Source organism: Pseudonaja textilis, chromosome 1, assembly GCF_049901715.1.
Source record: "Pseudonaja textilis isolate UNSWEBS1 chromosome 1, rPseTex1.2, whole genome shotgun sequence".
In the NCBI taxonomy this organism is placed as follows: domain Eukaryota; kingdom Metazoa; phylum Chordata; class Lepidosauria; order Squamata; family Elapidae; genus Pseudonaja; species Pseudonaja textilis.
Genome location: NC_141990.1, coordinates 271344779 through 271370181, shown reverse-complemented (window position 1 = coordinate 271370181; position 25403 = coordinate 271344779). Strand labels below are relative to the sequence as shown.

The window sequence follows — 25403 nt, the reverse complement described above, 5'->3', positions numbered from 1 at the left end:
AACTAAGACCCCTACATAACCCCTACATGACTCCATAGGAATCTGACAACAACCAATAGAAGACATGTTCTTGCACAGGAACAGGAAGTTCAAATACAAAGCTCAAAGAAGGTATGAAACCCCGCTCCCAACTCTCAACTCCATTTTGACAGCCACCCAGAACCACAAACCTATGTGGTTCTGCTTCAACAATAAACCATCTTTCCTATCAGCCTCCATGTTTCCAGTGTCTTTCTCCCAGCTTGGAACTGAACCAGGTAGATATTTCTTCTCACATTAGTATCCATTCCAAAGTAATTATAGTTGCCAGTCCCATCTGATTTAAAATTTGATATTGTAAGGAAGGTTGGTGGCTCTGTAAAAATCCACATATTGATTTCACACAGTCATGAAGAATGTAATTGATACATGTGGCCATTGAAAATAAAGTTATAAATTCAAATTAGCAACCCCAAAGCACAAAAAGTTAGTCTCAATCTCACAGTATTTATATTTTGTAGAAATCTTGAGACAAACTCAAAGCAGTCTGTGTGGCAGATTTGAAAGGAAAGTATGTGTCTCAATAAAATATAAAGCACAGTCAATAAAAGTCCAGTAGAAGTCTTGGTGACTCTGGTCCCATTGATGTTCTTTGGAAGCACCTTCTCCAACTCTGGTCCTGGCTTTGCAGCTAGCAAGGAGAACACAGACAATTTTGCAGAGTCAGGGAAGAAGAGCGGAGCTTACAAGGAGAGTAGCCATAGGAAAATAACAACAGAGATAGGCTAAAGCCAAATGCTAGGAACAGATGGCTGCCCTTGTTGGGTCTTCTAAATGCTCACAGCTGAAGTTCCAGACTGAGTGAAAAACAGCTTGCAGTTGATTAATTCACACACTTCCCCAAACATTAAGCACCACCACACAAACAACACACATACAAGCCTTTCCCATAATATCCATCAAATTTCAATAATAAAAATAAAAGGAAAAGATAGGACCCATCAAATCACACACCTTTTCTCTCAAGTCTCATCAAGCACAGCCTACTGGGCCACCTACGGTCTTCAGTTCTTCCCTTGCAATGAGGAAATCAGATAAACAACCCCGATCAGCAAAGAGGAAATTTATACAAACTTACACATGTACAAGTGTAGCCCAGTCAGGATGAAAGAACAGTTTTTTAAAAAAAATTCCTGTAAACCACTTTGAGCTGGCATGAGCACGTAGGCGGCAATATACATTTTCCAAATTAAAAAAAAAAAACTATCATGAAACCAAACCAATGGAAATACAACACACAGAGATAGAAGAACCTTTTCACATATTTACGAAACCTAACACAAGAAATCAACCTTCCTCTCCCGTTCCTTCAAGGGGGGGGGGCGGACAGGGGGCAGTGCAAAAAAGGACATTCATTTGGTATGAAACTGCCTAACAAATCTTTCGTAGACAAGGGGACATTCAGGCATTTACACAAATGGACAGGTTCACCTTTCTCTCAAAACACAATTAACTGATGAAAGAAATTCCTTTTGTTGGTGAACAAGGCTTCTTCACTTGCACTATAATCAAAGACATTGGAGAGAAAAACAAGAATTGTTGCAATTTCCCCCACCTTCCTTCCTGAACCACTTGCATTCTTTGCCATCAATGGAGATTTAGTCAGTCAGCATTTTCTAATTCCTTTTTATTGCTGCCACAAGCAAAGGTGCTTGAAACTTACCTTTCCTTTCTTAGATCTAATCCTCCTCATCCACCTCAACTTTGCAAACATACCTACCGCAGACCTATCTTCTTTTGTCAAAGTTTACACTCTCCACCTTTCTTTGTGCCTTGCCTCATAAACGTTAGCCAAATTAATTTTAATTTTGAACACTAACCTTTTCAGGCTGCCCAGAACCAGAATCTTCACCATGGGACAGCTCACCTCAGAACAATTCAACAATTCAATTTAACTTGGCTTTGGTGAGATATCCTAGACCTGTCCAAAATATTAGTTTGATAATTCTGGAGACGTATTACTGGATGAGCCCAGACTTAAGTGTCCCAATAGGTAAAGGGGGCGGGGGGGATTAAGTTGGGATCTTCTCCTGAATCATGGCTGCTTACACCCTAAGTTTGCCAATCTGTCCTAGACCTAGAACATTGTTTATCAGAAATTTCAAGATGAAGCATTCATTTTTCAAGTGAACAGATAACTAACTTCCCTTTATCTGATCTACCTAGTTGAGTCTCTGCTTCATCTCACCCACTGCCCTTTTAGTCTACAATAATTCAGTCATTCTTCAAGATTGAAAATCATGAGCAAGAACTTTTGAAATGACCTTGACCTAACTGGATTTCAGTTCCTTTAGTTCCTCTTTTGAATCAAGAATAATTCTGGTGCCTTGTTGCTCAACTGGCTTCACAGCTTCTTCCTTTGAAGTAGAGGGGAATGCCATTTTCTGCTTTCTGTATCTTCACAGCTGGTTTTGTAATTTATTGTCATAAATTACTTTAAAAAGAAAGATAAGACAATTTTCTGCTAATCTATTTGGAACTGCACTGGACTGAGTGTTTATGTTGCAGAGTAGGACTCTACTGTGTTAATGTATATTTTTTGTTTTAAGATTGTACATCTCACAATAGTGATTCTAGGAAACATATAGGATTAAAATGATACTTAGCCATGTAACCCATAATGCCAAGGACCGAAGCAATACACTGAACTCATAAAGCCAACTCATAAAAACAGCATTGCCAGCAGAACTTGCTTAACCACCTGGCACAAGTTTTTGTAGGAACAGCCAAATCTTCAGTCTTAAGAAACCCAGGTGAGCATGACCAGGGTGGATGTGGCCAGCTTGATGTCACTCATGTTGGGAGTGCCTGTGGTGGCCTGAGCACTCTACCAGGGAAAATGGGCTGCCAAGTTCCGTTTTTGGCTGTGATGGCTTCCTGGAACTATCTGCCCTCCCGAGCTCTGTTTTCACTGGTGGAGGCACTGCAGGCTGGTCCTTCACTGTTTCCAGGGTGGCCCTGGGGGCCAGATCTAAGCACCCTGTGGGCTGGATTCAGCCTATAGGCTTTGAGTTTGACACTCCTGTTCTAAGTGGTGATTAGAGTATTAAGCTGAAAACCAGGATCTCCGATACCCCAGGACTTGGGGCAATGCACAGGTGGCTGGAAGTTGAAATCAGTAATAAATACTGAGATCTCCTGTTCTGAGGGCAACCTACCTCCAGTGACCCACCATATCATCTTCTGCCCACCAGGGGTGGGATTCTACCAGTTCTCACCTATTCGCTAGAACCGGATGTTAACATTCTAAGCAGTTTGGAGAACCAGTTGTTAGAAGAAATTACTGGCCTAATCCTGTAAGGAAGGCAGGAAGAAAACATTCTGGCGTTGCTTACAGAAACTGCCTCTCCATTGACCCTTATTACATTCTTGGAAGGACTAGACTTCCTGTCTCAGGAACTTCTCCGGAGTTTTTCCCCCCTCCTTTGCTGGTACTTTGCTTGTGTGGAGTGACCATTCAAAGTTACAATAGCACTGAAAAAAGTGACTTATGACCATTTTTCACACTTACAACTGTTGCAGCATCCCCACAGACATGAGAGGCCAGGCGAGGAGATGCATGCCTCGATGTGAGTGATATTGGCCACGCCCAGCCAATAATATGACCACCAAGCCATGTACACCCAGTCACATGACCACCAAGCCACGCCCACCAACTTAGCCATGCCCACAGAACCAGTTGTTAAAAAATTTGAATCCCACCCCTGCTGCCCACCGTCCTAATAGCTTTGCCCGCCTCTTCTTTCTAGCCAACCCAGTTTCCCCCACCTTATCTCTTCCATCCTCAAGCCAATGGAGCCAAACAGACCATCTAAGCCAGGGGTGTCCAACCTTGGCAACTTTAAGACTTGTGGACTTCAACTCCCAGAATTCCTCAGCCAGCAAAAGCTGGCTGAGGAATTCTGGGAGTTGAAGTCCACAAGTCTTAAAGTTGCCAAGGTTGGACACCCCTGATCTAAGCTATCAAGCATGATATTGAGAAGCTGGCACTAGTCTTGACGATGCTTCCCCCTTGCATTTTTTTCTTTTGTTTTTAACTGAAATTTCAGTTAGGGTTGAGCACTTGCTGGAAACTGAAAATATAAGGAGCAGTGCATCACTTTGTTACTGGAGAAAGATTCATGGATGTCACAAAGGCCTTGATCTCTGGAGCTTTCACATGGCATGGAGGTTGAAATCCCATCCCCATCTTCAGCAGCTGTCTATTATTTTCTTCTGTGTATGGAAGTTCACACATGTAAGGGTATTTGCATATGACCATGCGTGTCAGGCACCTGTTTTTCTGCTTTCAACGGATGGGGCATCTCTGTATATTTGGGAGGTGCCAAATGAGGAATGAAGGACAGGGTACACCAGTGCCCTGGTTAAAACATATGGGGAAAGTATTGTTAGGAGCAGTCAAGCAAAAAAAACAAAAAAAGACAAGAAGATATTTTAAGAAATGAACTTATATATTTATCATATTTAGAAACTACCCATCACCTCACAAAGTGAGTTTACTTAGTGTTTGGATCAAAACCATACTCAAAACACTAAAGGTATTAAGATGTGCATTCAATATTCTGTTCACGGTATTAATTAAACTGGTGCAAGAGATACCAAGGAAGCACTGTGGTGTACAACCTGTAGCCTTAGGGCTGCATTTGCCATCCAAATCCTTTTTCTGAAAATTCCAGGATAGTCCTTGCCAATTTCAGTGGCAAGATTGCTAAAAATTTGTTCAGCTGATTTTCTGACATTTTGAGGCAGAACACATGCAAAACCAGTAATTAAATCTTGAAATAAATGTAAACCCTGTTCAGAAATGGAAAGATAAATACTGTAATGAAGGACACCAAATCCAGATCCTGAAAATCTGGAAAATACTGGCCCTATCTATGTGTAGAATCCCCACCGACTTTGTATGATTTCCTCACATGTTGTGACCATTGGACTGTCCCTGAAATGCTAAATATAGCAAGCCCATCCTGGGTGTTCAAAGCTGCTCTAGGATGTATGTGCACTTAAATTGGCTGAAGAACACTACATCTCCTGGAAATTCAGATATCCAGAATCATTAACTTATCGAGTTTCCACAGTGCCTACAACAAAATGAAACGGCACCAAGTCACATTCTCTTGAAATGTGCACATTTCATATTTCCTGTTGTTATTTTTCCAAATTTAGTCACTGCTTTGTTTCTGGTATGAAACAGTAACTTTTACAGGTCTTTCAAAAACCTGAAGGAAAGGTGCTTTCTCACATACTTCCTTACACATAAATGACTTTGAAAAATAGATGAATTACTTGAAAAGGAAAGTAGTTTAAGATGAATCTTGTTCCGGACTAGCAGGCTCGAAAGTCTGCAAACCTGATTGGCCCACTGATAGCCGATCATGATTGGTCACCATAGGCTGATGTGATTGGCCAGTAAACGGGCTGCCGCGATTGGCCCTGCCAAGAGCGGCAAACTCAATTCGCTTTCATTGGCTGCCTAGCCGCAGCCAGCCCTATATAAGGGGCTGCTGCGGCCGGGATAGCTTGCTCAGATCTGAAGTCACTAATAAAGAGCTGTTGTTGCTATCTGAGTCTTGCCTCCGTTCTTGAACCATCCTCCCAGATCTAACACTGGCGACGAGGATGGGATGCGGAGGCAACAAAGTCTATTGATTTGAACTAGCTGAAGGAGCACGTGGCTGACAGAGCGCAACGACGGCGACATGGCCAGCAGAGCTATACCACCCGCCCCATTCGATCCAGCTAGCGAGGACTGGGACTCATATATGGACAGATTTCAAATGTTCCTGGAGTCCAACAACCTCAAAGATGCCATGCCCAGCAAGAAACGAGCCATTTTTCTAACCCATTGTGGGCCAGCCGTTTTTAAGATGACTAAAGCCTTAGCGAAGCCAGCTGAGGTTAAAACCATGGATTGGGACACCCTTGCTCCCATCCTGCGCAACCATTACGCCCCAGCCGTGCCAACTCTCATTTGCAGACACGAGTTCTACCAGAGGGACCAGCGTGAAGGTGAGAGCATTGGGGATTTTGTGCCAGACCTGGGGAACCTGGGCGGTTTATGTGGCTTTGCCAACCTCGAAGAAGCCATGAGAGACCGCATCGTCCTTGGCCTCAGAGACCCAACCGTCCAGAGCAAGATCATGGCCAAGGGAGACATCTCGCTTGCAGATGCCATAGCAGACGCCACCGCAGCTGAAGCCACTCGTAAATCAGCAGCACGAATGCGTCGAACCAGCAGAACCAACCGCCAACCCACCAACGATGCTGGGAAACCTTCAGACAAATACACATCGACCACCCATCATGAAGATGTCGAGTCATCCTCAGACAGCGAGGAAGAAGAAGTCCACAGGCTCCGGTCAGAACGTGAGCAACAGGACCAGCGGGGTCATAAATCCAACTACCAATGCACCGGATGCGGGGGAAACCACCCCCGATCCGAATGCAGATTTTTAGATGCCATGTGTCGTTTTTGTGAGAAACAAGGGCACATCGCGAAGGTATGCAGAAACAAGAGAAATTCCAGCCCCAGACGGAGAGGGAGCAGCCCAAAGAGGAATGATGGCAACTCCACCACACAGAGGGACCGCCCTAGCAACCAGTGGAACCAGTACAGCAGACCCCAAAGGTTTAACGGCACACCCAGACGAGAGGAGGCTCATCAAACCATCACCATCGGCCAGGCTTCATCACTTGACGCTAAAAAAATCCAAGTAAAGGTCACCATTGAGAACAAACCGTGCATCATGGAAGTCGACTCTGGGTCATCACTATCCATGGTATCCTGGAGAACACTCAAGCAGCTAATTCCCAACATCCGATGCCAAGACCTCAGCAGTCAGAGACTCATACTAAAAGACTATCAAGGCAACCGGATTCCAGTCGCAGGTACACGCCATTTCCAGGTCTCTTTCAAGGGACATAATGCAATTCTACCACTCACCATTGTAGACAGAGACCGGCCAAGTCTATTGGGCCTTCAGTGGTTCGCGCCATTAGGAATCGGAATGGCTGGCATCCATCATACTGAAGACAATGACTGGGAGGCGGCTCTCGTCCATGATTTCCAAGAAGTGTTCAACGAAAGCCTAGGCAAGTACAAGGGGTCCCCTATTTCATTTAATCTTCACCCCGACATTGCACCCATTCGCCTAAAGCCACGCCGAGTTCCCTTTGCTCTCAAATCCAAAATTGACGAGCAACTGGACAAATTAATTGCACAAGGCGTGTTAGAACCCATTGACCACGCCCGATGGGAGACACCAATTGTCACCCCCATAAAGCCTGACGGGTCCATAAGAATCTGCGGTGACTACAAGGCCACCCCCAATCATGCGCTACAGCAGAGCGCCTACCCAGTACCAGTTGTTCAACATCTCCTGCATTCACTTGGGGGTGGCAAAATATTCGCAAAATTAGATCTAGTGCAAGCGTATCAACAGCTACCAGTTGATCCCGGGACTGCAGAAGCCCAAACTATAGTCACACATCGTGGTGCATTCAAATGCAACAGGCTCCAGTTTGGTGTAAGCGTAGCCCCAGGCATTTTTCAAAGCCTGATGGAGAGACTATTACAAGGTATAAAAGGGGTCGTGCCCTATTTTGATGACGTATTAATAGCAGCACCTACAAAAAGTCAATTAGAGAAACACCTCAGAACAGTCCTACAAAGGTTCAAAGATGCTGGCCTCAAAGTTAAGAAAGAAAAATGCCAGCTTTGCACAGAAAGGGTGGAGTTTCTTGGCTACCTCCTTGACAAGCAAGGAATCCACCCCACAGAAAAGAAATTGGCAGCTATCAAAAATGCCCCAAGACCCAAAAACAAAACTGACCTCCAAGCCTTCCTGGGACTTATTAACTTTTATAACATCTTCCTACCCCAGAAGGCGACTATGAGCCCCTTCATAGACTACTCGATAAAAGGGCATCCTGGATTTGGGGACGTCGGGAGGAACACACCTTCCAGCAAGACCTCCTTACCTCTAATGCAGTACTAATTCAGTATAACGAGATACTACCTTTGACTGTCACGTGTGATGCCTCACCATTTGGGGTGGGGGCCATCCTGAGCCACGTCCTACCAAACGGCTCAGAGGCACCAATTGCATTTTTTTCAAGAACTCTATCAAAAACAGAAAGAAACTATAGCCATTTAGATAAGGAAGCCCTTGCTATTGTCTCTGCAATTAAAAGATTTCATGAATATGTTTATGGGAGACCATTTTCTATTATAACGGATCATAAGCCACTACTTGGAATTCTGGTGAGCGACAAACCTACTCCACACATTCTCTCCCCTAGAATGACGCGATGGTCAGAATTTCTCGCTGCCTACGACTATCAATTAAAGTATCGCCCAGGGAAATCTATTCCTCACGCAGATGCCTTGAGCCGCTCGCCACTACCTGAGCCACAGGAAGACCCAGCTCCCACGCTCCCAGTACTTCAAATAGAGACAATGCCCTCGCCTCCACTAACGGCCCAAGACATCGCCTTTGAAACCAAAAAAGACTCTTGTTTGGCACGAGTTCTTGGCTGGGTGGAGAGGGGATGGCCAGATTATGACCCTAAGGAAATATTTAAGCCATTTAAAAACAGAGAAACAGAACTTTTTTCACAAAGAGGGTGCATCTTGTGGGGAGACCGAGTTGTTCTACCAACTAGGTTACAAAAAGGGGTCTTGCAAATGCTACACGATGGACACCCGGGCATCGTGCATATGAAAGCGCTGGCAAGAAGTTACGCCTGGTGGCCAGGTATGGACAAACAAATCGAAACCTGGGTCGCCTCTTGTAACAGATGCCAGGAAAACCACTCAGCCCCACCAAAAGCTCCACCAGCAGAATGGGAAACACCCAGGGGTCCCTGGTCTCGCATTCATATTGACTTTGCAGGACCTACGAGAGGCCACACTTTCTTAATAACTGTAGATGCGTATTCTAACTGGCTTGAGGTCAATAAAATGAAAGCAACCACTACTGAGGCAGTCAACAAAAAAATGAACAGACTCTTCGCCACACACGGTTTACCAGATGTCCTGGTCTCTGACAATGGGCCCCAATTTACTGCCTTAGCCTTTGAACAGTATTTAGCGGAACGGGACATCCAACACGCACTCACATCGCCGGCTCATCCTGCGGCGAATGGTAGGCGGCGAACGAATGGTTCAGTTTACAAAGAAAACCCTGCAGAAAATGGAGCAAGGTAACATCCACGACAAAGTCACTAGAATGCTGCTCCTGCAACACATCACACCAAACAGCACGACCAACAAGAGCCCAGCTGAACTCCTGATGGCCAGGAAACTCAGATCGCCTCTAGACTGTTTGCACCCTGCCTACACCCCGGAAAAGCCCCTGGGTTCCAGCAGCAAGCACCGTGCCTTTAAGGTAGGAGACCTTGTATTCACAAAAAATTTTTCTGGGGATCCCCTCTGGATTCCTGCTCAAGTAACTCAAGTTACGGGTCCCCGCTCCTACCGTCTACTCACCAATGATGGCAGAGCATGGAAACGCCATATTGACCAGCTGCGCTCCGGACTAACCACAACTTCCACCCCTGACCCTAACTTTGACACCAGGGGGGGAGGGGAAGCCGTGAACTCAGAATTAGAACCAACACCTGTTTATTCTGAACTAACACCGAGATCACCACACCATAGTTTGCAACACTCACCAGCTGCAGCTGAGCCTGGACAGACGAACGCTTCGCCAAGAAACAGCAGCCAGGCAGGTTCAACGAGCCCGGGGAGCCATGGCAGTAGCAACGAAGCTGAGGACTCTATCACCCCGGGGGCACCAGACGAGAGCCCTGACAATGGCACCGGTTCACTGTTCCTGCTTGATCCAGCAAGCAGTCCATCTGAACCCGAATTTGAACAGGGACAATTGGAATTGCGTAAGTCAGGTAGACAGGTGCGAAGTCCTGCCTACCTGTGACACTATATTACTCCACCCCTTAAACGGAACCGAGAGGGGAGGGGTGTTCCAGACTAGCAGGCTCGAAAGCCTGCAAACCTGATTGGCCCGCTGATAGTTTATCGTGATTGGTCGCCATAGACTGATGCAATTGGCCAGTAAACGGGCTGCCGCGATTGGCCCTGCCAAGAGCGGCAAACTCAAATCACCTTCATTGGCTGCCTAGCCGCAGCCAGCCCTATATAAGGGGCTGCTGCGGCTGGGATTAGTTGCTCAGATCTGAAGTCACTAATAAAGAGCTGTTGTTGCTATCTGAGTCTTGCCTCCGTTCTTGAACCATCCTCCCAGATCTAACAAATCTCCCCCCTTTTTTTTGCAACGCAGTACAAAAAATGTTAAACAAATCTACTTTTGGACTACTGCTCGGTCCTTTTCTCAAGAAGCAAGAAATAAATCTGAAAAAAAAACTCCAGGTTCTATTGCTTTCCAACAGATAATCATGAATACCCAAATCTGGAAACTATCAATGTTGAAATTCCTGTTGTCAAGAATTGAAGCAGTTAAGACTTCCTTTAAAGTGGATGATGTTGATGTTAGTTATATTTTCCTCTCTTTTCCTTACCTTCTGTTTTAGTTCCTTTGGTTTATTATTCATTGCTTCTTTTCTCCTTTATGTCTAATGTTGCTTATCCCCAACAATGTTTGAGGTATGCAAGCGTGTGCGTACGTAGTCACAAAAATGCACAGAACCTGCAAGAAGAATAAGATTGCTGAGTGAATTAAGCAATACGGGTGCCAATGAACATGTATCTTTCGGAAAACCTTTATGCAGCCACAGGATAGCTGGTCTAATGTGCAGAAGGTTTAGCTGTTGTAGCTCCTCCTTTTTATGTATAGTACATTTGGACACACCCAGGTATTCCAGTTGTAATAGAAATATTACAAGGGAGAGGAAGAAATTTTCCCAACATATATTATACCAGAAGGAGACACTGAACTAGAGAATGATTCAGTTAAAGCGGAAGAAGTAGAAGAAGACAGTTTGGTAATTGTGAAGCTGCTGTCCAAGTAAGGTAGTATTATTATCATGGGCTTGCCTCAATGTAAAATTTGATTGCTCATTGGGATTTGGTCCCAAAATGTTAATATTTCTTAATGATCCAGATAGGTCAAAGGATGTTTTGTGGGTGTTAATTAGTGGAAGATAATTTTAATGATGCAGATTGTTTTGGAAGGAAGTTACTCTCAGGCCCTTGCAGGACATGATGTGCTATTTCCCTATCTGAGGAAGAAGATTCATAAGCCTGTCTTTAGGAGAGAGAATTAGACGCTTGGAAGGAACAGTAACCACCTTCTAGTGATCCCTAATGAGGCAATGGTTTTGGTGTTGTTTTGTTTTGTTTTGCTTATCTTCTTCTTATATGAATCCGGCCACTTTTTATTTTACCGTACTGACTCATTTTTGGTTAGATTTGTATCTTCCCTTTCTTTTAGGAGCTCGAGGTGACCTACCTAGAATCTCCTCCTTCAATTTTCCTCCAGTGTAATTTATATGAGAAATTTGGTGGAAGTTGGGAGTAACAGAAGCAATAGGAGTAACGATAGACAAAAGCAATTAAGCTACATTTATGAAATAAGCTGCCAAGAAATAGCTTATATCATAAGCAGAATTTCAATCCAGATTACAAGAAACCTGGGAATAAGATATTGAAGATAATCTCTTTGGATTAAAACACTTTACTGACATCTGCTTCCTTTGTTTTGCTCTTTTATGAGAGCTTGACATCAGGCTAGAGAACTCAGCTCTCATTCATGAGCTCATTAGTAAGTCATTCACGCTGAAGAAGATGATTAAGCAACACATAGATTTGAAACTAAAAATATTTTTGTTAGGTATAATACCATAAAATTATGACAAAGGGACTATATAATTAATGTTACATATATTGACAGCAGCAAGAATTGTATTTGCACAATATTGGAAAAATGAGAACACTCAACCAGATGGAAATATAATCCAGAAAATATTGGGCTGTGCAGAGATAGATAGATTGACATTGAAAATAAAAGATAAAGGAGACACAGAATACTATTTAATGTGGAATAGGTTTTATCAATAGTTAGAGATAAAAGATAGAAATTAGATGAAGAAAGAATATTCTTATGTTTAAGTAAAATATGAATATTGTTCATAATTATATGTATGCCAACATATTGAATAGGAATATAAATAAGCAAATGTGATTATAAATATGGTTAGAATTATTTTGTTATATTATTATTGTTGCTATCAGTATATGTGTTATCTTTTTTCTTTTTCTATCCTTTTTGTAAAATGATATCCCCACTGTATTCAAAATACTTATATATAAATAAAAAAATAACTTGACTTAAAAAAAGTAATTTATGAGTTCATTAATGCAGAATCTCTTTAAACATTCTCCATTTTTTCCTTCCAAGCTATTTGTAACCTGGACTGTTCTACCTTTATGACAACCAATAACCAAACTCCTATCCCATTGTTTGGTTGCTTCTGTTTCTCCTGTTTTGCTAGGCTTCCTACTACAGACTTGGATATTTTGTGAGATGGGTTACACTGGTGGAAAATAACTGGCCCAAAGTGACTCAGTGACATTCCAGGGCTGATGGTAGACTGGGTGTTCCCTTTATGAGTTCAGTACTCTAACCCTTGTACCACACTGGCTCACTGTACAAGTATAGCCAATTGTGCTTTATTTAATAAATCATAAATGAATGTCTTTGCACAATGTGTAAGTTCTGCTCTATTTACCTTGGCAGAATCCAAACTTGGAGTAGTGCTATGTAATATTATCTCCTTTTCCATCATGCTATTTTTCTTACTAAGATAGATTTTGTAGATTAGGTTATAATTGTCACATCTTGCTTCTGTTGCACTTACTCTTGTGCATATATTTCATGTGCTGACCATATCGGAAAGTTGGATCTGCAGAATAATAGCAGCTGTAACGCTTACATTTTATATATACTCAAAGATACCCATTTCAGTAATGTAGAAATACTAGAAGTACATGATTTAGACCACCTGCCATCATTTCTTCGTCCTATGTAACCAGCCCATTTCCATTTCAAATCTTACTCTTTTTGTTATATATCTGCATACTTGAAATACCGCATTGTGATTGGTTCGTCAATGCTACCTTTTGATTGGTCCTAAATACTGCCTTGGATTGGTCCGTCTTGAATACTTGTAATCCTGTCTTTTAATTGGTCCATCTGACGGCGGGAATTTTAAGGAGCTGTCATTGGCCGTGAACCACGAGCAGCCGCTATAAAAGAGTCTGCCGCGGCTCCGGTTTTGTTGAAGTTACTTAGAGCAAATAAAGAGCTGAAGTCACACTGGTCTCGAGTCAGGTCTTTTCCCACGACAGAACACTTTTGATTGCATTGTGTATTTTCGTTTGTTTTCTAATCCATATGCAGGTCTTCCTATCTTGTCTTGTGATGCTGAGCGTGTATCTTTTCATGGCTCTTTGTGACATTCAGATACAGATACAGATAATCAGAGTTGTGTGGAAAGGGAACTTCACGAAGACAGTAGTGTCACTCAAACAGGAAAAGCCCAAGGGGAACATCAGGCCAGCCATAAAACAAACTTACATAGGAAAAGGAATCAAATAAAAGGTATTAAACAATCCCTATAGACAAAAGCCTAAGTAATTAAGAAAACTAGACAAATAAGAAAAGGAAACCCTTACAAATACAGGACATACCAAATAAGTAAAACAAACAGACAAAAGACACAAAGAAATATAAATTACAAAAGAGACACACAGGAGATTGCCACAAAACAAATATGAAAAAAAACCCTTATAAAGCTAAAAGAGATTAGGAAAAAACCCAATAAGACAATCTAACCACCATGGAGTTTGCCCTCCGGCGGGAATAAAGACAAACTCAAACAGGATTTGAAACATTAAGCACAAATACAAACATTCACACGAAATCAACTCACAAAGGGAGAAAAGGGTATAAAAACCAGGGACTTACCATAAGAAGCCAGCTAGCCCAGGAACGCAGACTTCTCGCTGTTCTCTGCCTTCCTGAAAAATAAAAAGATCCAGCTTTCAAGCAGTTGTCCATATCCTTGCGCTGGAGCTCTCCCAGCAGGAAAATCAAATCCTCAAAAGAAAGGCATTTTGACACCTTTCAACAGTTGGAAGGGACCTTGTAGGTCATCTAGTCCAACCCCCCGCCCAAGCGGGAGACCCTACACCATTTCTGACAAATGGCAGTCCAATCTCTTCTTGAAAGAGATTGGACATTCATAGCTTTTTTATCAATTGTGAAGTTAGCGTCCATGTTTCGCTGGCATTACATGATTATTCTACAGGAACAAATCAATTAGTTGATAGGTATTTTAATAAGCAGTTTTTTGGCACAAGGATCAAACCAATCAAGAGGAATAGCTATTATTCTCAAAGATTCAAATGATCCTAAAATATTATGGAAGCAGATGTACATTTATAGAACAGAAATTTGATCATAAAACATAAAAACAAATCTCTAGCATCTATATATGGTAATCAGTATCAGATTAATTATTTACAAATGTTTATGAATAGTAGAAATTATCAAATGACTTTGTAATGGAGTTGTTATCAGTTAAACTTGTGTCACTCTCCCAATTTTTCCAATCATTATCTTTTCTCAATTTATATGTAGCCATCTTTCTTGTTTATTTGTGAACTCTAGTTTGTCTTTCTTTCATATTATTCAGTTTTATTTCTATTTCCTGGGCAGTCAACATAGATAATGCTGGCATAGTAACTTAATTTGATGTAAAATTTTAGACTCTGTTGGTGCCTTCTGTAACTCAGTTTCTTTCTTTTTAAGTTCATTGAATATCCTTTTCATATTGTCTTGAGATTTCTTTTCCAAATGGCTATATTGAAGGAAGTAGCCTTTCATCACAGCTTTACTCACTTCCCAATCATTAAGTCCATATCTTTACCCAAATTACTATTAAGATATTTTAGTTTCTCTTTACAGTCCATTTCCTCCCTCTAAAATAGTTTCATTCAATCTCCATCTATAATGTAAAATCCCTTTTTTAAGTATTGAAACTGGACTATGATCAGAAAAGATTTTAGGCTAAAATTTCCACCTTTGACAATTTGTTAGCTAAACTTTCATATATCCATTTCATATCTTTCTTGAAAATGATTTATGTCATTCTGAATAAAAGTCCTCTAGCCAGTCCATTTTTCTGCCTCCAAGAGTCAAGCAACAGAAAATTGTCCATCAATTCAAAGAAAACTTTCAGTAATTTGCCTTGGGAAGATTTTATCCCTTTAATTGATGTTCTGTCAAAAGCTTGAGAGATGACTTCATTCCAATTAAAGCGGTTGTTTTTACTGTATGTGGTTAATATCTACTGTTCTTATATAAAGAATAAGATGAGATTATACTACTACTATGGAATTTACTACACTGGAAAAAGTTGGGAATCACTGCCTTTTTTTTCTTTCAATTTCCCTCATTTTTCCCCTTCTTTTTTTCTTTACCTCTTTTCCCCATTGTCTTTATTTTCATTTGTATTTTATATTTAAAAAGTGTAATAAAAATTATTACATAAATAAAATTTATGAACAGTAAAAATAATAAATAACACGAATAATTTTATAATAGGAGGAAACTTAAATATTGATCCAAACTGAAACTATATCCAAACAAATAATTTTATAAATCAATATTTTTTCTAATCCAAATCGTTTTTCTAGAACAAAAAAGATTGAAAATGTTTTCATCAAACTGATGCTTCAAGTTTGGAGGAATAGCTTAAATGATACTTCTCCTTCAGTAACATGTGTAGATTAGGATAATCATTATGGTTTGGCTAAAATGAAATTTTTGACAAAGTACAATCTTTATAGTCCCAAAAGATGTTTTTTTCAAACTGCAACTGGACTTTCTTGATTTTTCTTGAAGATGTTTTAAGAGAGGTCCTTGGTTGTCTCTGAGCTTGCTTGTTTTCTTGCAGAAGTTTCATTACCCAAACTAGGTCACATCACTGGAGTAAATTGTTTCAAGAAAAATGTTCGGCCATTGCGGGTTAATCTGTGTGTTTGTAGTCACCTGAACGAGAGTGGAAATGAATGTGGAATCTTTATAGGGCTGCTGAGAGACCGTACTGTAAATAGGAGGCCCCACATTACGCTAACATTAACCCACAGGTGGCTTCAATGACCACAGGGTGTTGATGACTGGCTGAGTACCAAGATTATAAATGCTTTCTTTTCTCACCAGTTAGAATTGAAGAAGTTTGTTGGATGAGAAGTGAAATGTCTTTAAGAAAAAAAATCAAGAAAGACACCTACAATCTTTATACACTAAAACAGAGGTCTCCAAACTTGGCAACTTTTAAGACTTGTGGACTTCAACTCCCAGAATTCTGGCTGGAGAAAACCCGGACTAAAAGATCAGCTCATCAGCTCCTGGTGGATGTCTTTCCTTGGCAAGGAGCCACACCTAAATCCTATTGCCTTCTGGTACTACAAGCATTCCTAATGGCTGCTAGTAGTAATCTTCTACAGCAAGTATTCTTTGACACATTTGGAAGTGCTACAGCCAGGAGCTGTTGTTTTCTTTGCTGATACGAAGGCTCATTTATGTGGTTTCTTGGTTGGCAGATTTCCTGGCTTGCTCTAGAAGATGAGGGACCCTCAAAAAAAATCTGTAAATAGGTCAAATCCATACTAAAATGGCATAAACTCATATCTACCCATTCTAAGCATGCAAAACTACATGAATTTAGCAACTGGTTTATTTCTCCCAAATGAAACATTGAACACAAAAGATATCACTTTTAGAAATAAAGAAATTTCCGAAACTTGGAAGAGTATGCAGACCTGACAGGAACTGAGGGGAAAGTTTAAATGGTCATAATTCCAATTCAAATGAATGAAGAGCTTAGGTTAAATTCAAAAGGTCCTCCTTCTTTGGTCTTCATGCTACCAGAAGCCTTTCAAAGCTCTCTCCTTCAAAAAGAAAACAGGCCAGGTCCTCTTGCTATCTCCCTGAAATTTTGTGAAATATCAGATATTGCCTGAGCAAACAAAACCTGCTGAAACTAGTGGTTGTTTCAAGAATGGAAGCTTCTTAGAATGCCATTCTTTGTCTCCCTGATGGATTTCCCTGTAAAAAACAAACAAAAACAGAAAGCAAGAAAACGCCAGTTGGGCTTAAATGGCAAACTGTGTTGTCTGGATTCCCTGTAAAATTCCATAGAGGAAGCAAAGTGATGACATAGTTTATGCTTTGCCCAGAGGTCACATAGGAGATAGATGGAATCAAGGGAGTATTTGTGTATTAAAATCCATATTCCCTCTATCACTTTTCAGAGATTTATCATGCAAAGTAAATAGGTTGTCTGCCATTTTTGGCCCACATTAGAGCTTTTAGCTATAGGAAGTATGATAGTTTTACATATACAACAGGTATGACTACAGGTTTCTGATTTTCATGCTGGAAGGAGGAGAGAACCTGATTTAGCAGATGGATCCTGTGCTGAATCAAAGTGACAGGATCCTCAACTGATGGAATTAACTCGTGGTTGATGGGAATCACTTTGCTTATATTATTGAGATGCGATGCTCTGATCCAGATTTCATTTTTCTTGTTTCTTCTAGCTCTGAATCCAAAGGAGAGTCTGTGTCCCTGCAGAAAAGCAGAAAAGCCTTAGAGTGGCTTATTTTTTGGAGTGCTGCCTGAGATATTGCACTGAGAGGTCAAGGGTAGAAGCCCAAGGGTTGTGCTCCCTAATGTTGCTTTATCATATCAAATATTGTTTATGTGTATATAGCAATAGCAATAGCACTTGGACTTATATACCGCTTCACGGTGCTTTAATAGTCCTAAGCAGTTTACAGAGTCAACATATTGCCCCCAACAATTTGGGTCATCATTTTACCCACCTCAGAAGGATGGAAGGCTGAATCAACCTTGAGCCGGTGAGACTCAAACTGCCAAACTTCTGGCAGCCGGTAATCAGCAGAAGTAGCCTGCAGTACTGCATTCTAACCACTGTGCCACCACAGCTCTTAATATACATATACAGTATGTTTCTATGTAAAACAATGAAAATCTCCTTTGACAAATTGCAAAGTTCATCTTGTGTGATGTTACATTTTTGAAGTCCTTTTTACAACATGCCTATTATATTTCTGGTTGTTTAGAATCTAACCTAAAAAGGTTACAACATTTGGCCTGTTAAGAAACCATAATGACTCACCTGCTTGAAAAGTTGTTCATTTTCCTCCTGCTTTGCGCACTGCTGGGATTATTTTTTTCTATTCAATGGCACACAGAAAAGACAGGTAAGACAATGGATGATGAATTAACAGAATTCCAGTATGTGGGTGGGGTGCAGTCAGTCAATCTCTTGGAGTTTGTAGCAATCCAGCCACCACAGGAAGAAATAATTCAGCAAGATTCATTATATAGCAGAAACCTCTTTATATACAATAATATCAAACAAGATGCATGTATAGAATATCTTTACAGCTCTTGCAGTGTGATAGAGAGAAGAAGTAGCAAGTACAAGAAGAAGCACTAGAACTCTCAAGCAAAGGCAAAATGAACTCATTTATACACAGAACAGTTAATTAAGCTAAGCCACACTCAAGCTCCAAGTCAGAGGTGGTATTCAGCAGGTTCTGACCACTTCTGGAGAACTGGTAGCGGAAATTTTGAGTAGTTCGGAGAACCAGCAAATACCACCTCTGTCTGGAGATTTTACAGCATCCTTCCCCTGTCACGCCCACCAAGCCACGTCCACAGAACTGGTAGTAATTTTTTTGAATCCCACCACTGCTCTATCTCGCATGGCTCATACAACAAATCCTGTGTCTCAAGCACCTAACAGTCCCGATTGGTTGACTTGTTGCCATGCCTATTCCAGTTCATGAATCCTTATATTCCGACCCAATCATGTTTATTTTCCAGTAAAGTAGATATTAAAAAGTAGGTAAGTATGATAGAGGAGTGGAACTGTATAAATATTACACTGACAGGCAGAATAAGGAAATAAGACTAAGAATGAAAGAGAAGGGTGGGAAATATGAGTTGAAATCAATGTCAAATACATTCAGAAAGAATAAGTTGTATTGTTTCTTGTAGTTCTGGAAAATGTGGGTTGATAGATTATACGATTACAGAATGTACTATGAATTCTGTTCCTCTTCATGCGGTTTTGAATAGCAAATTACACAAAAACTAAACAAGCACTTACTCTACAGACATAATCACAAACAGAATTGTTAGCAGCCATGAACCTCTCTAAATTTGCAAAGACCCATAGGCTTACCATCCTTTTCTAAACATGAAATCTGTTCTCACAGAAACGTACATATGCCGTTAAATTTTCACAGCTTCTTTTTAAAATAAATGTTAAAGAATAAAATCAATGACTAGGCAAAGGAAAAGAAGAAAATGATAAAAAGGCACAGTAAAAGGGAAATGAAATCTCAATAACTAAACAGATTATAATTGTTGTAACATTTAAAAATCATTATTTCAATGATCACTTAAACATATCAAATCAATCATATTATTTCAAAAAATAATTTCAAGGAAAAAAAAAAGAAAAGAAAACCATTATAAATAGTAAGAAAAACAATATTAAATTCTAGATTCCCTCCCAATGTACCCAATCAGTGATTTCATTAAATTATTTATAAACATTGTAGTAGCTTCTGGTTACTATCTTGATATCAACTATTTTCCCCTTAAAAACTGTAGTCTAAGTCTTTGAGGTGACTTTGTTATATGACTTGGAATATATAAGGATGCCATTCTTGCTTACGTTTAGTCAAAATTCTACTGCATCCAGAGTTACCATAGGGTCACTCCATGTGGCTTACAGTTACATCTAAGTTAAAACATAAAAAATTAAAATCAAACTTTAAAACCAAAAACACATGGAGGGGGAGTGTAGTTTCCTACCCAGATGCAGAATTTTACTTTTCCTCCTGTTCGCTTTTATCTTGTTCACTGGAACTTAGTGCTCCAGGCTATCTAATGAAATTTATCTCATTGATCCAAAGTGTTAACTGCCCCTCCCCCGGCTTTATGCCATCTGCATGCCATCTTCAAACCCTTAAATTAATCATTTCAGGTCTCTCATTCAAGTCATTGATAATAAATGTGAACTAAGTCCAAGTCACAGCTCTAGTAGCCAGGGGTGGGATTCTACTGTTTCGGACCAGTTCTATACAACTGGTTGTTATGATTCTGCGCCGTTCGGAGAACCGGCAAATTGTGCCCCTGGCTGGCCCCGCCCCTCCCTATCCAGTCAGTGCTTATCGCACATGCGTGACATCAAGCGCATGCCTGACATCGCTGACAATGTTCTCCCTCGCCCAGTCACTCCTTAAGGTATTTCTTTTTTCCCCTTCCTGACGATTGGCTGTTCTGATGATGAGCTGTGCCAGGATCCCCCTCGCTGTCTTACCGCTTCACCCAGGGGGCTTCCCTGATGCCCAGGAGGCAAAAAGGGGCACACAGGGGCGGGGGTGGGTGGGTGCTGCGCACCTCCCCGTCTCCATTTTTTGCCTTCCAGTGCCCCAGGGTAGCCTTCTGGGAGCAAAAACGTCTTCCCAGGAGGCTTCCTTGAGGCCCAGGAGGCAAAAAAAAGGAGGGATGCTGCAAAAAAGCCACACCCACCCAGTCATATGGCCACGCCCACCTAGTATGCCCACAGACCCGGTTGTTAAAAAATTTGAATCCCACTCCTATCTGTAGCCTTCTATTCAATATGTTGGAGATGGGGGAGGCTTGAAGGAAACTGAAAGAGCCATGTAAGTAAATGAGGAAGTGAACCTGGGATTGCTGCTTACACTAGGGAAAAGCACCTGCAGCCAGGCAGAAATACTGCCCACTCCACTGCCCAAGGCACAACGAACACAGCTCGTGATCCCACCCCCCCACCCCCCGAAAGGCCAAAATCTTAAGAGATGGACTTGTGTATGGATGTGTGCATTCATTTATGCATTCACAAGTTTACTTTGAAGCATCCATGTTAGGTTTCCAGCTGGCTGGCTAATTAATCCATACCCTGGCACTTTCAAGGATGTGAAGATGTTTGTAAGCAGCCTCACCCTACCCAGGCCCTTGCTTACAAAAATAAACACTAAGAGTGCCTCTTGGGGTGTAAGAGAAGAGGAGATAAAAACCCAGCAAGCAGATGGGAAGCGGAGAAACAATGTTTGGAGGTTGGCAGCTCCAAGTTTGGAGATTGATAGCAGGCAGGTGGGTTATCAATCATTTGCCAGACCAGAAGCGACAGTAACTGGCATATCCTGGTGGGATTCTTGCCTGGAGTTTGGATTGGGAGCTTAGCTGGAGTGCAACAATGCTTAAGAGCAGAGTTTGGTGCTTGGCAGCAACTAGAAAAGAGGTAAGCACATTATGGCAGCACCTCATTGCAACTAGCCCAAGTACGTTTAGAAGGAGGCAAAGGTTGTATACCACTTAACTTTGAGACATTTGTTTGAACTGAGTATAAAGGGCTATGCATTAAAGATGTATTTACATAACAATGTCAACTTGTACAGCCTAGAAGGGTACAGGTAACGCATAGTGACATTCTGGTTGATGACGGTGTGTGCTGCAATAAAGCATTGTGTATAGATCTGCCTCACTGAGGTGTGTTCAATCCCAGAAAAGCAAAGAACCCTCACAAATTGGAATGCTTGGAAACATCCCCATGATTTCATTTCTATCTCAGAGGAAAAAGTAATTAATTAATCATATAGCAATTACTTCCCATAACACTGTTCACCAGGTATAATTAAAATATTGCTGAACTAAAATCCACTGAATTCCCATCCAAACATGTCATACTGGATTGCAGATCTGATTTTTTTTAAGCTGTTACTTTTTAAAAAAAGTCTCAACGAAGTTTGATTTTTTTTCTTCTAGATCATAAAGAAGATTGGTTGAAAATGCAAAATGATCGTCAAACCATATTGGATTCCATCTGCCTGAGCAAGAATTTAACAAATTCAAAAAGAAAGCTGGATGAACGTGTGGCTAGACAGCTCTTTGTGAATGAGAACTACAAATTTATCTATTGTGAGGTGCCAAAAGTAGGCTGTACTAATTGGAAGAAAATTGTTTTGCTACTCACGCTGAACCTGAGCAGGGATACCTTTGAAGTAAACCAGGGTGAGATTCATAAAACAAACCTTCTAAAGCGGTTGAGTTCTTATCCATCTAAACAACAAGCAAAACTTTTGAACTCCTTTACAAAAGTGATGTTTACCAGGCATCCTCTAGAAAGATTGGTCTCTGCTTACAGAGACAAATTATTGCACAATGAACCTTACTATGGTACCACGCTGGCAAATGAGATTAAAGCCATGTTTAGGAAGGACAACAATTTTACAGGTGCTGTGACTTTTCAAGAGTTTGTCAACTATGTTCTGAGGAGCAGTCATGAGAATTTGGATGTACATTGGAAACCAATGTTCCAGTTGTGTGATCCCTGCAATATTCCCTATGACATTCTGGGGAAGTATGAGACGCTGGGGGAGGATGTCAGTCATACTCTCAGCAGAATTGGAGCTACAGAGATGGTCCGTTACCCAGACAGTAAGTTTTATACACAAAGGACAAACAAGAATCTCACTATCCAATATCTAAAAAAACTGGATTGGAACCAAATGCAGAAACTCATGAAACTCTATCAGTCAGATTTCTCTTTATTTAATTACACTTTTACTGTTGAAATGGAAATGTCATTTTCAGGCTAAGTCATACCTCTATTTTCTGCACACCTACTTTGGGAGTAAGGCAAGAACTTGCTAGGAAAAAAAAACACTTTTTAAGATGATATATATTTAAAAAAAATACATTTCTTTAGGTGGCTATCTGTTTCTAAGTTGCCTCCTTTAAAATGTTCACTTGGTGCCTTCACTGACTTCATTTAGATATCAAATATTTTATTTCATTATTCTGTAGATTTGATTTTACTGATAACTAGCCTTATTTTAGCACACCTAAACCATACTTTGCTATTTATTTATGCATCATACTATGCTTTACTGCAAATCGAAGTGTCTGAATCTATTCATTGCATTAGGTAACAAGCAAGCAGATCACAATTTAAACAGCTGCGTGAACCTTGACACTGAGCACTGGAAATTTATTTCCAGTTTATGACTTGCACATTGAATATGACTAGCATGCAAAAACATGTTGCTTATATACTTTAACAAGCTTTCACCAGATACTGTCTCTGTATATATTTGATATTTTGTTTTTACGTGTTAGTATATGAATGTTGTGCTTCTGAAAAATAAATTCACCTTGAAATGCATCTTAGTATGTTGAGTGGACTTTGCATGGAAGATGCATTGTATAAATTTGCATTTGGGTATGATTGCATTAATAGGATATTAATAGAGTATTAGTATCCTATTAAATATATCTCTCTTCTCGCTTTTCATCCATCACATGTCCCTCTGAACTTCCACAAAAGAGTCTCCAACTTTCTGGGACAATTTTGGAGGCCATAGCAGAAGATTCAAGGAGAAGGAATTTATTCTAGTACTAGTCTATGTAATACTAAATCTCTAGTTTTCATTATCTTTAGCTGGGTTAAACTTTGCATCATAGGACAACACTTTTGGAACCAAAGTACTTCAAATGGACTCACATTCAGAATGTATCCAAAATCCAGGGACCCATGACACTTATGGAAATTGAATTTGGGAAAGTTTGGGCTGCTTCCATGCTACTGGCTGCTGTTGCATTGCTGGGCTGTTACTGCAGTCACATGATGCTCATTCTGAACATTTCATGACAGTTTCCCAGCCACTTTCGCAGTCCTTTGTTCCTTACCCTAGCAACAGGAAGGAATTGATTTGGCGTGTAGCTTTTAAAGAAGCAACAATTTGAAAGTATGTGAAGAAAAGCCTCGATATTTTTATTAGTTTATGACCCCCTTCTTTGGTATACAAACATGATCGTGTATCTATATACCATCTTTGTTCAGGAACTTAAGGCCCATCCACCCTCCTATTTTTCTTCACAACAGCCCTATGAGGTAGGATGAGCTGAAAAAAATCACCAAATGAGCTGCTGTGGTTGCAGATGGAGCAGAAACTGTATCCTCTCTGGTGTCAGTCAAATACATTGGCCACTATGCCTTAGTCTTTGCCTATCCTGTTTCACTTTTCAACTACACTACTCTGAAGCTGAGAGTAGACTAGCCCATCCTTCAATCACCAGAAATCGGATAGACCAGTCCTACCTTAGCCCTCAGGAGTCACATGTTCCTTTTTTAAACTGTCTCTGACAGCTTCTACAACTCAACAAAGAAGGGATTTAAGGATTCTGCTGTCAGGGTTCTGAGGGATGCCCTAATTAATTCATGAGCCTCGAGCCAATCCATCAATTCTCCCCCCTCCTGCCTATGGCAACTCAAGAGCAGGCCAGGAATGCTTTACGAGTTGACATCGAAACTGCTCTGAGGTGAGAACGGCAGAGTATAATAATGTGATAAAATAATAAATTAAATTAAATTAATTATCATCAGCATAATTATGCCATGTGAAAAGAGAGGGAATAAAATGGTCGAGAGATGACACCAAACGTCATTGGGATGTGCTAGGAAGGAGGAGAGATGAAGAAATGGAGGATGAAAGAACTTCATATCTCCAGAATAATAAAAAGGTACAGAATGAGGAAGTAAGAAAAGGTGAAAGAGGAAAGGGAAGATCAACGACAACAAGCGGCAGATACTGATTACTGTGAGAATTCCTCAACATGAGAATACCTGCCTTCAACAAGACCAAAATATTAAAAAGCGAGGCAAAATGCATCATTTGCTAAGATATTTTTTTTGATGTTGGTGCTGCAGCCAAAGTCTGCCCTCACTGTTTTGTGTTCCTTTTCTCAGTTGCTCTTTGAAGAAGGCCAAGTTTCTTATGGCTCCCATGGCTGGGAAACGGAGATGAATACTGCCCCCTAGTGAGAGATACGACCGGATAGGGGAAATTTTTGCCTTTACCCTTTTTTGCTGTATAAAGAGAAAGGTCAGGCCAGGCAATTTGAAACTCTCCAAAGTATATGGTAACAATGAGCCTGTTGCAAATGGGTTAGGACAGTACAAACTGCTTCTTCCGAATGACATCCTTTGGCGCCAAAGAAGTCCTTCTAACATGGAATGAATTGGAATCCTTCTGTGATTATTTACGGCAAACCCATCATTACACTGGTCATTTAGTGCCAGACCTCAAAAGAGAAGTCAAATTTATTCAAATTCATGGATCCTCAAGATTGCATAGAATTAATAATAGGTATACTCTACAGTCATGGAATTCATGAGGTTATTATTGGAAGGAACAGGGAAGGAAGGAAGGAAGGAAGGGTTTCTGGTGTTGTGGTGGTTCACTGGCAGCA

The 25403-nt window shown here is 40.8% G+C and overlaps 1 protein-coding gene across 2 annotated transcripts; it reads left to right on the top strand.

Moving 5' to 3' along the window:
- The first annotated feature begins 10869 nt into the window (after positions 1 to 10869).
- LOC113442339 (carbohydrate sulfotransferase 9-like) lies at positions 10870 to 23316 on the top strand. Of its 2 annotated transcripts, none has more exons than XM_026709868.2 (3): positions 10870 to 11024; positions 18173 to 18313; positions 21918 to 23316. In XM_026709868.2, exons 2-3 carry the CDS (start codon positions 18220 to 18222, stop codon positions 22748 to 22750), a joined length of 927 nt encoding a protein of 308 aa, XP_026565653.1. In that variant the 5' UTR covers positions 10870 to 11024; positions 18173 to 18219; the 3' UTR covers positions 22751 to 23316. The 2 variants fall into 2 exon arrangements, with proteins under 2 accessions (XP_026565653.1, XP_026565662.1); XM_026709877.2 differs by having other exon boundaries at positions 10877 to 11029.
- Positions 23317 to 25403: the final 2087 nt, after the last annotated feature.